This window comes from Orbicella franksi, chromosome 2 (genome assembly GCF_964199315.1).
Source record: "Orbicella franksi chromosome 2, jaOrbFran1.1, whole genome shotgun sequence".
In the NCBI taxonomy this organism is placed as follows: domain Eukaryota; kingdom Metazoa; phylum Cnidaria; class Anthozoa; order Scleractinia; family Merulinidae; genus Orbicella; species Orbicella franksi.
The window spans coordinates 37,692,624-37,710,144 of record NC_138146.1 but is presented as its reverse complement, the minus strand read 5'-3'; the positions used below and the strand labels follow the sequence as shown (position 1 = coordinate 37,710,144).

The 17,521-nt window shown below is 37.5% G+C and overlaps 2 protein-coding genes and 1 non-coding gene across 3 annotated transcripts; all 3 read right to left on the bottom strand.

Moving 5' to 3' along the window:
* Positions 1 to 343: 343 nt before the first annotated feature.
* Positions 344 to 13,031, bottom strand: LOC145479675 (heat shock 70 kDa protein 14-B-like). Its single transcript, XM_081458095.1, has 17 exons — positions 11,689 to 13,031; positions 11,524 to 11,604; positions 10,379 to 10,461; positions 8,068 to 8,116; positions 7,818 to 7,923; positions 7,533 to 7,623; positions 7,272 to 7,345; positions 6,314 to 6,344; positions 5,824 to 5,985; positions 5,543 to 5,698; positions 5,354 to 5,456; positions 4,583 to 4,711; positions 4,399 to 4,479; positions 3,903 to 4,001; positions 3,318 to 3,392; positions 2,970 to 3,040; positions 344 to 2,599 (listed from the first exon to the last, which is right to left on the bottom strand). Exons 1-17 carry the CDS (start codon positions 11,911 to 11,913, stop codon positions 2,521 to 2,523), a joined length of 1,695 nt encoding a protein of 564 aa, XP_081314221.1. The 5' UTR covers positions 11,914 to 13,031; the 3' UTR covers positions 344 to 2,520.
* A 75-nt stretch (positions 13,032 to 13,106) lies between these two features.
* On the bottom strand, positions 13,107 to 16,207 carry LOC145479702 (uncharacterized). The gene is made up of 2 exons (XM_081458134.1): positions 15,363 to 16,207; positions 13,107 to 14,526 (listed from the first exon to the last, which is right to left on the bottom strand). The coding sequence occupies exons 1-2, from the start codon at positions 16,174 to 16,176 to the stop codon at positions 14,324 to 14,326; spliced, it is 1,017 nt and encodes a 338-aa protein (XP_081314260.1). The 5' UTR covers positions 16,177 to 16,207; the 3' UTR covers positions 13,107 to 14,323.
* Positions 16,208 to 16,677: 470 nt separating this feature from the next.
* On the bottom strand, positions 16,678 to 16,750 carry Trnat-ggu (transfer RNA threonine (anticodon GGU)). Its single transcript has one exon. It is a non-coding gene; the product is annotated as a tRNA-Thr (tRNA).
* Between the last annotated feature and the right edge of the window lie 771 nt (positions 16,751 to 17,521).

Here is a 17,521-nt window from a genome sequence, read left to right as displayed (position 1 = left end):
CGCAAAACTAAAATCAACGTCTAATTCACATGAGTTAGCTATTGTAAGTTATTGAAAATTTTCTTAGAAATCATATCTTGCGTTACCATACCACCAAATTCTCAGAATTAACATATGTCATTTAAAGAAAAGTGAAAACTGGTAACGAGAAATCGCATTTCATATTGTGGTTTTTAAGAGTGATATCTAAAGAAAAGCAAATTGTTAATTGACAATCTCTAAACCCAGTGCGTGGGTGCGTGTATACTGGAGGTATAGATCAGACTAACTTCGCATTGCCTGCCTGCGCGCGGCGGTTTTCTGTAGTTTAGATGTAAAACATTGCCTATCGCTACGAGGGAGGGAGGGAGAGGGGACATAGCTTCGACTTGTAAACACCCGAGAGCAAGTGCGCACCGTTATTGACAAGCAGAGCATTACTTGGTGTAGGCTACAATGAATGGTTCCGCATCCAATAGACACATGAAAAAATAAATTAGCTAGAAACGAAAAGTAAATTTTGCCGGCTGTTAAGGTAAAAAAGAGACGAAATGTAAACTTTCTGACTAAATAAACTACGCCCTCCTTCTATATAACCAAAGATGACAACCCGACAAAACTTCTGTAATGCAAACAACACTGATAAGTGGCGTTTTGCTTTTTTGGATGGCTAAACTCTCATGTCCAAATAAACCCAGCAGCTGGTTATTTGAACTGTTTTGCTTAATCAATTCAGTACATGACCTATTTATAAGAGCTACGAGCAAAAAGGTGTTCAGCACCTTGGTTCTGCAGCGCTTTGGAGAGTTTGAGGCTCATCCGCTTCTCTCATAAGGCAAATAAGTTTTTTGTAAAATAACTACAGATCATTGATAACGCTGCAACCTGACAAAACAAGTTAGCGTTAACTTTTATGGTGTGTCCGTTTCGCGATAAATAGTTCGTCAGTTTTCAGCTAAAAACTATGGAAATTGATTATCGGATCTACAACTGGTGGTTCTCATGATTGGAAACCCACTCATTCTGCGTCGAGTGAGGATTTGGTATCAATTCTTCACAGACACCAAGCCCGAGTTTGGCCACTGGACAGACATCACTCCTGAATCACTAGTTCTCAACGGCATTTGTTTCTGTAATCACCGCCAACTGACAAAAGAAAGGCCCTACACTTGAAGGCATTTCTAATTATTACCAGACCATTACATCGGAAGTTGTTTAAACTACATAGTTCATCATTTAAAACATTCCAAACTGATCGAAGCAGTGCACTGCCAACTTCAAACAATTTAACCTATAAGCGGGCGCGCCAATAATTTTTATTGTATATATACATATTGTAATTATTTATTACGTGCTTTTATTATGTTATTTTAAACTCCTAGTATAGTTCCACTGTTTAAGGAGTATACTTATTGAAGACTTAAAGACTTAAAGTAGACCAATCCAATGCGTAGTATTTAGTGGATTTGGAATATCGTGGAAAACTCTAAGCTGTTGAATGAGGAAATGAGTGTTTGTGATAACTCAAACTAGAATAGAAACTGACAAAATCGAAAGAGTGAGGAATTGAGGAGCTGTTTACGAAAGAAGAGAATTCTAACATCAGGAAAATATCATTTTTTCCTAATCAGTAAAAACTTGATCATACTAGAATGTCCAAAAACACATGTTTAAAACACAACATTGATACTCGTTTCCTGAGCAGGGGTCAAGATACGAGAGTTTATCAATTTATTTGCTTAGTCTTCTCCCTCCCCGAAATTGAACATTTTCTTACTTAACGAACGCATAAAACTGCTGCGCACACCTATGTTTTACTTCTGCGATCAATGTTCGTGCTATTTCCACCGGCGAGCTTGACTAAACTTTTCGTATTGGTAAGTTGAAAGCCACTTTTAAACACCGCAAAGGAGATTTTGTAGTCGCGTGACGAGTCGGGTGTATTCTGAAATCCCTTTCGGGCAGGTTAAGTACACCGAGACAGTGGCGCAAGAATTCTTCAGCGCGGCCCGACATCACGAGAAAGCGACATTATTCTACATGTATCTCATTCTTTTCGCTATTCCCTGCTGCACGTGCTATGCAGATAATTGTTAAATTAAAGGACAGACGCAGTGTACACCATGAACTAAGGAGGGAACTGTTCAACCTTTCAATGATCAGATCAACACAACGACCAAGAATACACGAACGGCAATGAATTCGGACACACGTCAATAGCTAAGTTACATGGCTGAATAGAACCATCCACGGACAGCTTATCTTAACGGATATGTAGATAAACAAAGTAACTAAGTTACTCGGAAAGGACACAAACTCTTGCCTAGTTCCTGTACGGCTTTCTTTCAGGTCTTCCCGGTCAATTCATTTTGGTGACGTATCGAAAACGAACGCCCCGCACCACGTGACCCAAAGCGATTGACCGCGGCTAAATATTGAGGCCTAGGAACTAGGCAGTATTAACTCCAACATTCCAAACTAATCACACGCAGGTTGTGTAAAAAGAGCAGATTTTATTGACTCTCGTCCTGTACAACCTGATCAACCGCTGGCCTCTATATTGATATCCACTGACTTCTCGGAGGTCTTTTCCACCAAATGAATGTGAAGTGACCCATCTCTGGTTGAGAAACAAACAGTTAAAAAATTAATTTGCAACAAAACGAATGACAAACAAGAAGTAATGAAACCGAAATACAAAAGGACATCGTTCATTAATACTTTCATCTTTACTCCCCTTACCGGTTCCTTTACCTTAATTATTTGAAGAAAGAAGGGTTTTCTCAAAAAAGTGGGCTTAAAGTTATTGAAAATGAAAAAAAGCTTATCGGAAAACGTAAATTTTAAAGAAAACGGGCGATTGACTAAGTAACAGATTTACTGTAATTCAGCGACTTAAATTAAAGTATGTTCCTTTTTCCTCGATTTCTCGGTCGGTACTGTAAGATACGGATCCTCGTTTTAACCAAGCTGGACTGTTGTATCCTAACCTTCTTATGTGAAAAGTCCCAATGATTTGTCCTTCCCCCTTTGCCATCGGTGGGATATCTTCAAGAACCACCTATTTTGACAAGAATATTAGATCTCTTTACAGACTTTCTAAAACTCACTGGATTTACTAAACATGCGATCGCATTTTTTCTATATTTCAATGTGATTTGACTGTAAGACAATAAGTAATGTGAGAGCTTTACATGGGTCGCAAATGATCCCTAAATTCATTTAAAAATTAAGTTCACTGAGTTGTATTTTCAAAACAAATTTGCTAATGTGTTCTCCAAGTTGAACTGCGAGTAGCTCAACTTGGAACAGGCGAATTAAAGAAACAAGCAACCCACCTTGGCCACGAGAGTCTTTCCAGGGTCGTTAGGTGTGTCATCGTTAACTTCGTATACGCATAAACAAACAGTCTCCTAAAGGGTACAGGAAAACATACAAGAAAACAAAGAATAAAGCAGCAATAAACCATGCAAAACCTTCAACACTTAACTATCATATAACTTACCAGGAGGGGCTGTAAGCAGGTTAGATCAAAATATTTGGCCAATCACTTAGCTTAATTCAAGCAGCCACATAATTCGCAGCAGCGAAGAAGCCATTTTGGAGATAAGATTTTGCAAATTTCGGCTCTTTTATAGAATTTGTTGCGGTTTGGAGCAGTGCTCTCTTTGAAATTATCATATATTTTCATTTAAGTCAAACCCGTTGCTTTAATCCGTTTCAAGTTTTCGTTTCCTTACTGGGGTTCAGTTCTATCCTACTTGTTTTGAACTTTCAGGCTCTTTGAGCAGACACCTATTTCAAGAGGCAAAATACTATAAAATTACTCACACTAAGCTCTAAATCTCACATCGAAAAGTCCTTTCCCGGTCAGAAGAGAATGGTGATTTTAGATGGGGATCTAGAGCAACAGAAACACAAACCTGATTATCTACAGAGGTTGTGAAATTATGTGTTCTTCTTGAAGGGATAGGAGTGTACTTGGGTATGATTGGACATAAACAGGACTCTGCTTCTTCTAACTGTGTAAATAAATACATAAGAAATTAATTATCACAAGTTTTAAAACATATTTCACACGTTAACATGAACCTCGTAAATGACCTGGCTCCCCACAAGTCTCCCTGTGGTTCAGTGTTTAGGACATCCACCGGAGTCTGGAGGCACATGGGCTCGCAATTTGCATATGGAACCACTAGTTACATGTATCATATCACTAGACCATGGCAACCTTCAATGTCACAACATACTCAGAACACGAGAGAGGGGGTATATAAAAAGTTGAAGTTATAGACTGAAGGGAACTAATTAGGAGTGCGCCTTTTAAGAGATAAAAACTTAAAAAGATATTGGGGCTTAACAGAGGCTTCAAGTAATTGCATTGTTCAACCAGATAGTAGAAACAGACTGTGTACTCACCATCACGCTGATTGCTTTTGATGTACATTCCACTTCTAACTCATTATTGAATTGCTCTTCTCTCCCTTGAAGCAAAGATGCCTTGACAGATTAACAAACATAGAACATGAATTGTGCAAAATCAGCTGGTGAGGTTATGTTTCTTTGGTGAAGGGAGGGAAATATCAAGAATTCACAGATCTACCTGAATGGCCGCTCCATGTGCTAACACACTGTCAGGATCAATGGATTGACAAACTTCTTTTCCCCCGAAATACTCCTGAACAAGCTGCTTGATTCTGGGAATACGAGTTGAACCACCCACTAAGATAACCTGAAAAATCAAGCAAATGTTTAGTTAGAGGTATGACACCCAACTACTCCAACTGAACCTAGTTTTGGATGCTGGAGCAAACCACTAATACTAACTGCTTATCAACCAGGAGGGAGGTTAATAAGTTGTTTATTATACTGTATGGCGTTTTGCTTTGTCTTTGCAGGCCCGTAATCGGCCCATGGGCATTACGGGAACATAATGCCTACAATTAGCCAAACAGAGTGTGCGTAAGATCGGCTACAAATACAAGTCATAATAATAACCTATAAAAAAGTAAAGCAAATATCTTGTTAGAACTTGATAAGTTACAAGTAACAATCTAGTATACTTTTAAAAATCAACATCTTAGAAATCAAAGTCACTGTACTTAATTCCAGTCACTGTAGCATATAAGGTGATAAAAATAAATTGCCCTGGATGAAGGATGCTAGTTTGCCCCAGGTTGCTCCCTGTTCTGCTGCATTGTTGTAATTACACTGTATGTGCTAGAATGTGTCTGTGCTCCTTGATAAAGAGAGAGAATGTGAGTTTTAGTGTCTCAAACAAAGTCAGGAGCATTGGATCTGGAATTCCATGCAACATGATCATGGGTATCAATGTTTTTGTGACGCCACTTTATTTGCCAGGAACACATCTTACCTGGTCTACTTTGTCTTTGGCAACATTTGATGTCGCAAGAACTCTATCAATAGCAGAAAGGCTTTGTTGGAATAAACTGAAGCAGAGAGACTCAAACCGAGCCCTGTAAAGAGAAAAAAAGACAACAGTTTGCGTTATTACATTGATAAAGACAACCACACTGACTGTGAGGTAGACTACTGACAATACCTTGACACTGTACTTTGCATGTCAATCCCATCATAAAGAGACTCAATAGCACAGGTTGCTGTATCTCTGGAAGACAGAATATGTTTACAATTTTCGGCGCCTGCCATTAGTTTGGCCATTGCTCTGGCATTGCCTCTGACATCTTGCTTCCATTGCCTACAGTGAAACCAAGAAGGAAATGCTTGTTCAGTGTGACTTAAAAACAGAGGATTATTTTGAAGAATGCAAATTCTTTCAGTGATAAATTATTTTTAATGAAAAGTTCAAAAATGCACAAAGACCTTTGAAACTCAGCAGCAAGATGTTGTGATAACAACTCATCAAATTTTATTCCACCTAAAGTTGTGTCCTGTTCTGTGGATACAACTCTGTACATTCCACCATTGACAGCCAAAACAGTGACATCAAGGGTTGTTCCTCCAAGTCTGTACACAAGTACTGTCCTGAAAGTATAACACAGCTGACTCAACTCAGTGTACTGAAAATAATTCAGCCTGACTGTAAAATCATTAAACTGGCAGTACTCTACCATCACTGCATGACAGGTACAGATGGTGCAAGTGTTACATGATGGTGTGTATCACAAAATTGAGTCATATCATCAACAAAAGAAAACATGGGATACCCTGCCAAGTAGGTTAAGTTAGCTAGTAGGTGGCATGGCTTGAAATCCTGCAACATACAATACTAGTGATGCCAATTTCAAACTGGGATCTTATGGGTCAAAAAGATGATGAAACAGTGAAAACCACAACATACATGTGAACCCACCTCACAGTAGCCTGGTCACTTTGTCCAATGTCTGTTCAGGAAAAACACTCCGTAAATGATCATATACAGGATATTACACAGTGGCAAGAGGATATGAATTTTATGTTTGAGTGGCAAGAACTATATCTCACCCATTCCCTGCGCTCACTCGTGAGATATTGTTCTTGCCACGAGAGCATAAAATTCATATCTACGAGCTAATGTGTAATGTTAATGCTTTTTGTTACATAGACATGCTGATGACACTGTTTTTGATGATTTTCCGAAGATTTCTGACCACTTTCTGAAGATTTCTGAAGATTTTCCAAAATTGTTCCGATGGCCAGACGAACATTTCTGAACATTTTCCAAGCATTTCCAAACATTTTCCAAAGATTACCAAAGATTGCTGAAGACAACCAAAGAAGATCCAAAGATGTTTTAATCATACACCAACAAATTTAATTGTAGTTAAAGGGAGAAGAGAGAAATGTTATCAAACTCAATATCTTCACATGTGAGGATATCATATCGTTTTTATCAATTTGTTACCACTCGGTATACCACTGACTTTTATATAATAAAATTTGTGATGTCACATCGTGATTGAGAAGTGATTTGGGAATTTCAATTGAAATAGGATTTCATGCAAATTGTGCATTTAAAACATTTAAACTCTTCACTCTTGGTATGGATGGTTACCTGAAGGTGCTCAATTTAATTTTTAAATGCTACTTGAAAATTAGACAAATTTCATTATCACCACGCTTACCTCATAACCAAACAATAAAGATCAGATTGTATTTTGTGAAACTGATCTAAGCAGAGACCAATGGAACAAATATTATAAATATGAAGGAGTCACATAACAAAGCATGTTGTCTCTTCACTTTCATTGTCAATAGTTTACTGCTTATATGCTTTGTGACAGAATTAAGATCCATAACATTTAACTCTGTTTAAATCTATGACTGTTTACCATAAGCCAGAGCTGCTGCAGCAGGTTGACTGATGACCCGAAGCACATCAAAGCCAGCATCTTCTGCTGCCTCCCTAGGAAATAATAAACAAAAACAACTTGTTATACATGTACATGACATCATGTATTGATTTGTAAGTGGTTGGCTACTGACCAATCAGAGTCTTTGCACCATGGTCAGTTGAGGTACTGTTTTTACTACATGACTTTGTATAGTTGATTAACTTACTTAACACTGTGTCGATAATGTTGATAAAATACCTTATGGCTGCTCTTTGTTCATCATTGAAGTGTAAAGGTATAGTGATCACAGCTTCTTCAATATCATTTCCACCATTGGCCTGAGCAATTTCTGTGAAAGGGAAGCAGTCAACAAAATACTTCCAGTTATACTGACATTAATCAAGGACAATCCGTGGTACAATTAGGAACTATCTAAGGGACTAATCAATGGTAAGAATTACAAATGTATAGTAGCAGACTGACCAAACAGAATTCTATTTTTATTATGGACAATGTAACAATGTAATTAAAATTAATCCTTACCTAACAGTTTTTGAAATATCATCCTGACAACTTCTTTAGGGGAGAAAAGTGTCTTTTTGTCATTTAACTCCAACTCAAAGAAGGGTTCTCCATCTTTATCAATAATCTGCAAGGTAGTCAAGAGTTCATTTTATCAGTTAGAAAAATTTTCTATTATAGGCACAAATATAGAAGCCAAGTTAAATACTAACAATTAAAACTTAGTTCTCACATTCCATCTGTTTTATTTAAATATAAAAGAAATAACTACCTGACAATCAGATACCTGGACTTCTTCTTGAACTGCATTATCAGAAAATCTGAAACCACAGACATTCAAAATTCAACATGGTTAATTTCTATTGCTAGATTTTCTGTTTACTAGATATCCAAACTTGATGTAATGTGGCCCTCATCAGTGGTCAACAGTACCTTTTATAAGGAGCTCCGAAAAACATGTCACTAGATAGTATTAACTTAAGGTTACAGTATACCTTCAGATCGGCAATTTTCTTCAAATTTGGATTTTTGGTTCAAAGTAATGATCGAAGAGTAATCTCTAATTTCTGAAAACAAAATTGAAAAAAACTCAATATTGGCGGAGAAATGGAGGTTTTACGTTACGGCCGGAAGTAAAAGTTCCCTCTTGATTGACAGCCCTATAACGTGTACGCAATCAACCGAGACTACTTTCGTGGGAATATATGGATACCACGAATTGACTGGCTATTCAGATCCAAGCATTTTTCGTATTAGATGTAATTCTATTACGTTATAAGTAAACATGGGCCACGGAAAACATTGTTTACCACTTCGAAAAAGCGAAGAACGAATGAAAACACATCAATGAGTGAAGAAGCGAAAGTTGGCCTCGCGGATGAAGCTATAGCTATCGTATCAAGCGGGCGAAAAGATCGAGTCAAGAGTACAGAAAGATTCTGTAAAAATTTGGGAACTCGACAGCTATAACAGCGATGTTTACATTGACTCTTTTGTTGAGTCCGATACCGATGAATCGCCCAACTCATTGAGATCCATTGGAATATTATCCATGCACATTTGCTCCGCCGCGCTTTCTTTTGTTCAGTTTGTTCTCATCGCCTAGCCACTCTAGCGTTCGTATCCTTTTTCGTCTTCCCCATTTTGCCAGACCAGCTTCAAGAAAAACCGAGCTACAGAAAAATTATCTCTCCGCCTTGAGCGCATTGCGAAACACAAGGGTTTTTTCGAGATTCACGCGTAAATTTCACCGCGAGTTAATGGTAGTAAATTTTCCAAGTGGTGATTGGCTCAGTGATCTGAGAACCCAGTTGAAGGCGTTTGTGGACGGAGTTTGTTTGCGAAGCAAGAGATTTTTCTTAGCGCTGTTTTCTCGAATAAATTTTTTCGCTTGAAGCAGACACTTTAAAGAGTTACAACTCAACGGGGATTTGTTTGATTGCCCTCAAATTTGGACAGTAGCTAGATTAACATATAAAAAACAAAAACGTGTCTGCGAATTGTTTATTTCGACATATTTTTTCTCCGAGAGCAATTTTTGTACGATCACTTCACATTTTTTAAATCCTATTTTGAAAATGTTCTGTAACTTTTTACTGCAATTGAATGTGGAAAAACGCAGACACGCTTTTTTAGCGCTTTTTGTCCTGAAACCAAGGAAAAAAATAAATTGGCGAAAAACAAAATTCGCTTTGACTTGTAGCTTCCAAAAGGTGATTAGGACGTTCGCATTTAGTGGCCGTGAAAAAATCGGCACTTCATTTTATTTCAAAATTTTTGGTATGGTTTGATAGCCAGCTCTATAAGCTTTAATTTGATATAGGGGTTTAGGTATCTACATATTAAACCGGACGCGCTACATCGCTTGGACGTGAGACACCCCTGAAGGTATACGGTAACCTTAACTAATAATTATTTCAATTGATACATTCAATTAATGTGATGCCTCTCTGGCTTTATTAACTCAATTAAAGTAAAGTTAAAGGCAAAGGCAAACATATCCCAACATGTAACTGACACCCCATTTATATGGTCTCAAGTACCAAAGACAACCCTCCCCCTGAGGCAACTTTATCGAGCATTATTAGTGAAAACATACTCCCTGTAGGCCGATTCAAAGTTGACCCTGCATGATTATTCATAATCCTTATTGAATAATCTGATGTACAAATACAGTATCATCCCTCTTTCTTTGAGTTTCTCTCAGTCATTTGATCAAAGTGGGCATTGTGGAGTTAATTTTCACTTCTTTGATACAAATTTCTGCTTTAAATCCCACGCTTAGGAATTACATGACACTCCCCTTGCTAAGAGTTGTTCTGGTTAGGCAAGCCAAAGTGTTTATATGAAGAAAAGTTGTCCCGCTTGCCAGGGTTAACCTGCCTGTGAGGCGAGACAACTCACCCATCTGAGTTGTCTCGCCCCCCAAGATGGTTGCACAATCCTCATGTAAATGGTTGGTTGAATTTTGCAAATAAGTAAGCTGAAAGTTACCTCAGGCAGGGTAACTCAGGGGAAGAGTTGTCTTGGGCACCCAAGACCATGCAAATGGGGCCTGAATGATACACAGGCAAATGTCTCACCTCAGCCCAATAATCTTGCTTGCTCTTGCCATTGTGTTCTTGGCATTTCGAATAAGGCCATGTTTAGCAGGAAGACCAATGGACTGACAATGAAAAATATAATCATGACATGAATCAATGACAAAATAAAATAATGAATAACATACCATTTGCCAGACTCTGCTAATGTAAATATTTTTAAAAGACAGGTTTTTAATTTTTTAACTTAAGGGTCTTATAAATTTCATATTTTTAGTTCTATTAATTAGTATTAATCTTTGAGGTCCTTTTCGAAAACCACATGTACGTGAAAAAGTTTCCTCAATAAAGATTATTATTATTATTAACTAGTGGTCAGAACACATGCAAATACAATTTCTTTTTAGTTTGATTTTAAATTTTATGCAACTAGACACATTAGCTGTCTAAGCTAGGGGCCTAACAAACCCCAAATGCTCGAGGTTAAATTAAGTGTCAGTACTATCAGCATCAGTAACACGGGGTAGTACTTGATGTAAGATCACTTATAATGTCCCGAATTTTAATTGAGGTTTCTCATGACCTAAATTAACGTATCGTTTAAGCTTGTTACTTCTGTAACTTTACTCCTGCAACCTTGGTACTTTTGTAACCCTGTTGCTCCTGTAACCCTGTTACTCCTGTAACCTTATTGTCTATGTAGCCTTGTTACGCCTGTTATTTCTGCTACTTTGATACTTACGTAACTTTTGTAACTTTGTCACTTCTGTGACCTTGTTACTCATGTAACCTTGTTACTCATGTAACCTTGTTACTTCTGTTACCTCTATTACAGGAGTAACAAGGTCACAGGAGTAACAAGGTTACAGAGTTATAAAGTCACATAAATAAGGTAATGGAAGCAAGAGTAATAAAGTCACCTAAAGTAAGAGTAATAAAGGCAAGGTTGGGACATCATACGTAAGTAAGGTAATGGAATCAGGAAAGCAAGGTTGGGACATTATACGTAATCTTACATGAAGTACAGACCGTAACGGAACTCCGCGACCTCTCACGGGACCACTCGGTCACGCGGCCTCAAAGAGCCCAGGTCTTTACAAAACAGGTGTTTGAACGACACATTGAGAGAGTAAAGAGCTATCTTAAGACAACCAAAAAATACAATGACAGTAACAAGTGAAGCTAACCATGTCTTTTCCAGAACACGCCACAAGCACCGGAGTGACCCGGTCTCCTGCATCATTAGCAATGACTTCTGTTCTCCCGTCCTTAAAGAAATAAATAAAATGAGTAACAGCATGTTTCAATACAAAGAATATAAATAGATCATTTCAAAGCAACTGATTTTCTACCTTGTAAATGGCCAAGGAAGCACAAGTGTATCCAAGATGAACTCCAATTGCAGCCGCCATGTTGATTTTCAAAGAACGAGAAAAGCTGGTGAGGACTCCGTCCAAGTCCCTTTCAGCAATCCACAGGTCCAGGGCACTCCGTTCAAGCATATGCCCAGTGGAATTATTTCCGTTAATTTCCGAAACGGAGAACAAGCTTCTATTGTACAAACAAATCTTCGACATTTTTTCCCAGAAATTTCAGTACCATGCGATTATTCATTTACTTCAAGGAAACTTTTTAATTTTTAACGCATGGGACAGGTAGATTCCTGGGCTGAGATTTTCAGAAATTGATCAGAGGGATCGTTGCAAAACATTTCAACTGGTACGGTTGCATGATCTCTTACTAAAACCGCTTGATCAAATCACCTACAGACCTTCTGGGAGTTTAAAACTGTTTATTGGAGAAATTTTCAGTGAAGTTGCCCAAATATTCCCAGAAGCCTAACATGTAAATTCCCTTTTTAAATGTTGTTCCCCACAGCTTCTGGAACTTCCAGCTGAATCAGTCCATTTTTCAAAAATTTAATAGTTTTCGAATCTTCAGGAAACTTTTATTTCCCATTTAATTTCCTTACCGTTACAGCGGCTCCTATCTCAAAGGTTATTTCCCATATTTTTGGTAGAATGGAAAGTACCCAGTCTCATACTGCATACAATCTGATACAGCCTTAATGAGTATTGTTCCCGGATATTCCTTTTGAAAGGACGAGAAGATCTAGGGCCTTAGGAGTAGGGGCTATTCAAGCTGAGGGGTGCAAGTTAGTTAGCCTGTGGGGGCATTCCCATATAAAGAGGATCTGAGTGCTCATTACACCTCTTAGGGGTTAAAAAAGCAGTTTTTGTACCTCTTAGGCTGTTCAGCCTCAAAAGGTTCCAGCAGAAGCAGTCAGGGTAGCTTTTGGGAAATTGAGCCAAAAACATATGGCAGGAGATGTGTTGTTTTAAATTGGTACGTTTTAGGGGTTAAAAAAAATTTGAACCACACCCACAAAACAGGATCTTGGCACCTCTTATGGGTTCTTTTCAAAATTTCCGCAGAACACCCCCATCCTAGTCATACGAGAGCCCCTCACGGGTTTGTTAGACCCAAACAAGGTTTTATTGTGCCAAAACCTGAGAGCCAAAAGAAGTCAAACACCGCTCAAAGCAGCCCCAGAAGAGCCCCAATTGTTTAAAATACAGCCAGTAGGCAATTTAGCTTGGAGTATGCAAGACCAAGCCTCCACCAGCCTACTGTGTGGCTGTTCCTACTCTGTCTCACTGGTAGAACATCCAACTGATGTGTTTTCAGGTATTTGCCCATTGCTGGAGGAGCTATTATAATCATTTTTTTTTTGTTCCAGTAGCTTGTGACACTGACTCATTTCTCTAGCTTAAAATATACTAATTTATTTATTCTTTTCCATATTTCAAACCATAAGTCAAATCTTGAATCAATCTTCATTTTCCTTATTCATAGTCATTAACATCAATTAATATATGTATCTATAATAATCAATTGTATTTACATTGTAAATTTTGTATATATAAAATAAATATAAGACAGCTGGTAAACAGCACATAATGACTTCTATGAGAACAATGAATGGGACAAAAACTTCTTTTTCCATAAAAGTTATTTTGTATGTAATGGTCTGAGCCACAATTTATAAACCATAGCAACTAATCCTCATTTTGAAATGAAAAATTTGGGAAAAAAATTTATAATCTCATAAATATAAAGAAAAAGTATGTATTAATCAAAAGATGCCAGTGAGGTCAGTACATCACATATTCTAAAGCAATTACCGATTGGGTCTTAACTGCCAAGTGAGCTCAACAGACTCATGATGCCATTTTTAAACACAGGCTGAAACAGTTTTTACTAAACCATTGTTAACCTTAGTTAGTAATAAATGTTTTAAAAAATTTATTACTAACTAAGGTTAACTAAGATTAAAATCTTAGTTCTAGTTTAATCCTTAGGTGTAGTTTTTAGCTTCCATTACTATACTCAGTATTTTAGACTTTTAAAACATTTTAGACCTTTATTTTTTAGAGGACCCTCCTGGAGGCCTCCTCTTAAAATATTAATTTATAATTTATATATAGAGCAGTTTTCAATTGAGTGTCGAAAGTAATTAGACAGTTACTTTGGTTTTGGTCTTGGTTTTGTGTTTCACTATGGTTTGAGATTGGCTGAATAGTCTAATTGGTAAGTAATTGGTTTGGTTTTGGTTTTACAGCATTCAAAAACCACTCTATACTGTATAAATAGCAATAACAAATCTGCTAACATGCAATTGCAAGTTTTTTTAATTCTCTCATATCTTTTTGACATTTCACTAGAATCACTGCGACATAAGTCTACTGGAATACTGTTCCAAAGTCTTTACACAGCAAAAAGATGATCTTACTGTTTTACATAACATGAAACTTTTGGTGCAACTTTAAAGCTATTTTCTATTTCACTCAACATCACAAAAAAAATGATCTAAAATTTGATGTCACTTCTTGATGTGGTAACCACAAACACAACTATAAATTGATGTTAAATTTCCATAGCTACATAGATAGTACATGTAATTCACACCCTGAGGCTTCATCAACATTATACTGTAGTCCTAGTTTGTCTGGTGATCTCTTTTTCTGAACCTCTTTTTAAATAGTTTCCTAAATCTAATCCCTCCAGGATTTCTTTGTTAGGAATTCTACAGGTAGCTGGAGGGCTAACCAAGTTAAGACCTCCTTGTAAAAGATAAAGAACAACAATTCCTGCAAAATGACCAACCAAGGCACTGGCCGTCGGCAAATCTGAAAGTAAATACAAAACAGAAACCATAAAATCCACCGTTTACCTTCTCATTAAATGTCATCTTTCTTCTTGGCAGGTATTGGATAAGCTTGTTCTGCTTGCAGCTACAAACTCTCCAATGGCTGGTGATTTTCGGGTCAGGAATGAAATATGGCAGCGAAAATGACAGAATTACAGGGTCTGAAAAAAGGGAACTTAGCCTTTCAAAGGTTTCACACCCAAAGTTTTGGGGAGTACTTGCCTCCATCAGGGTGAAATCATGAAAGTATTTGACCTCATAAGATGTTGTGATATGTTTTTGGGACATATTGGATGGAGTGTAGGGCTTTTTAAGCAAACAATAATTATTTGAGGCAAAGGCAATGATTGTATAGCTGTCAGTGTCCTTCATCTGTTATTCAAGTTAATCTTTTCTCCTATACAGGTCCTAAAGTTGTGGGTATTGTCCTACACAGGGTCGATATGTTAGGTCTCCTATCCTAAACAGTGTCAGGGTTTCAAATCTATACCCAAACCCCCCACCCCCAGGGTCAGAGCAATCCACCATGGCAAAAAAGATGGCAGCTGTACATATTTTTACCATAACGCCTTGCGACGTAACCCAGCCTACAGGGCACAAAGAAAGCCAGTTTTTTTTACAATATTTGTCCCTGTACTAAGGACCTTGAGTAGCCTAGGTTTAAAGATTTTATAACGTTTCTGTACGTGCGCTAAGAGCTATCGGTAGATGTACAAGTCGCCATCTTTTTTCCTACAGAGGATTGCGCAATGTGACAATTTTACTGTTGAAGTAATTTAAAAATTCTGTTTAATATAGAAAATAGCAACAGCTAACCTGGCAGTAGATAGATGTCCATTAAGTGCCATATTCCTATCCAGGAAGCCACCACTCCGAAACCAAGAATGTACACAAACACTTGTTCTAACGACCGGCTCAACGCAGAATATGGCGGATTGATGTTTACAGTTGATAAACACGTACTCAAAAAATAGCACCAACTCAATACAGAGTAACTCAGAATAATTAACGCAATCGATGATGCCAATTTGTCGTTTAAGGGCTGCACTGCAGCGACAACAATGAGCCAAGTTCCTCGCCAATAGCTTATAACCGCAGCTCCAATAATGAACACGGTAACAAAACTGTTCAGCATCCTCGCAGAAGTCTTCGTCCTAAAACATTTCTTTACTTGAAGAATTTTCTCCGGTGGATCAATATGTCTCTCGCTGATACAATATCCCGGAATGGCAATAAGAGAATATGTGGTTTTCAAAGCTAAAACCATAAAAAATCCAACAACATGAGAAACAATGGCGCTTGTTAGGGCAGTGGTTGTATAAAGATCTAACATCATCCACAGTCCTCTCCACGATGTTACGCTTAAAAAGGCCAGAGGATAAAAGAGAACGAGATACAATCCTTTTCTCGCTTTCTTTTCATCTAAAAATTCTTTTATATAATCCTCCACTAACATGATCAGGAATATCGCTCCAAAGCTGGCTGTGACCGTCACCCAGGCACTGAGAACTTCGTCGTTTGGAAACACGAACAAGTCTAAAATGTACCATGTTCCTCGCCAATAATTTACTACTGCTGGTGTAATCAAGAATAAAATGAGAATCCAGTTGAGGAACGTCAACCAAAGCATTTTACATGTAAAACATAGGCCACCCAAACTCACAATGTTTCTCTTTTGAGTCCTAAAGTGATGACGTCACAAAAATAAAATTTTTGAAATTATGGGATTTGATGTAATATTCTTATAGAGGATCCTAAAAGATGCCCTCATCCCAAAAATTAGCTCTGAATTGCAATTCCTGATAGACATATAAGGGATCAAAGTTTGATAGCATCCCATCCAAACCCTTCAAAATTTAGAAGAAACAAAACGCAAACCGCGGTGATAAACATGGAACCAAAACGCACGTTAAACAAAGTTAATTTCCTTGACGTTTCGTATGTATAACATACATCTTCAGAAGTGACCGTTAACTAGATTACAATCGAAATTTAAACGCGAAGAAAAAGAAAAAGAGTGGTATCTAATAATATGTAACAAGACTAATAGTTAAAAGTGAAAGTGAAGTATGATCATCGCAGTAAATTTTCCAATTTAAGCAACTGGAATGAAGAAGCCTGAAAAAAATCAGGGCTTCAACGGGATTCGAACCCGTGACCTCCGCGATACCAGTGCGATGCTCTACCAACTGAGCTATGAAGCCACACATTGGGAGCGAGGTCAATTAATTGAGTTCATATCTTCCCGTGAGTGAAATGATGTGAAGTATATATGAAATAATTCATATTTGAACTGCGGTAGTAGATGAAAGTGAAGTATGATCATCGCAGTAAATTTTCCAATTTAAGCAACTGGAATGAAGAAGCCTGAAAAAAATCAGGGCTTCAACGGGATTCGAACCCGTGACCTCCGCGATACCGGTGCGATGCTCTACCAACTGAGCTATGAAGCCACACATTGGGAGCGAGGTCAATTAATTGAGTTCATATCTTCCCGTGAGTGAAATGATGTGAAGTATATATGAAATAATTCATATTTGAACTGCGGTAGTAGATGAAAGTGAAGTATGATCATCGCAGTAAATTTTCCAATTTAAGCAACTGGAATGAAGAAGCCTGATTTTTTTCAGGCTTCTTCATTCCAGTTGCTTAAATTGGAAAATTTACTGCGATGATCATACTTCACTTTCATCTACCACCGCAGTTCAAATATGAATTATTTCATATATACTTCACAAGACTAATAGTTAATAACAAACAGATGAGTCTGCGGGAGAGAAAAAAAAAATTCCCATAATAATAATAACAATACAAAATGCTAGTAAAGAAAAAGTTTTTCACTGCCAACGTTTTCATTCAAGGCTGGCTTTAAATCACGAATTAACAATGTTTCCTTAATTTTACAATGTATATCTGACCTACCAGTTGCTAAGATATCAAAATTGTCCCATTTAATATCATGACCCGTGGAAGTA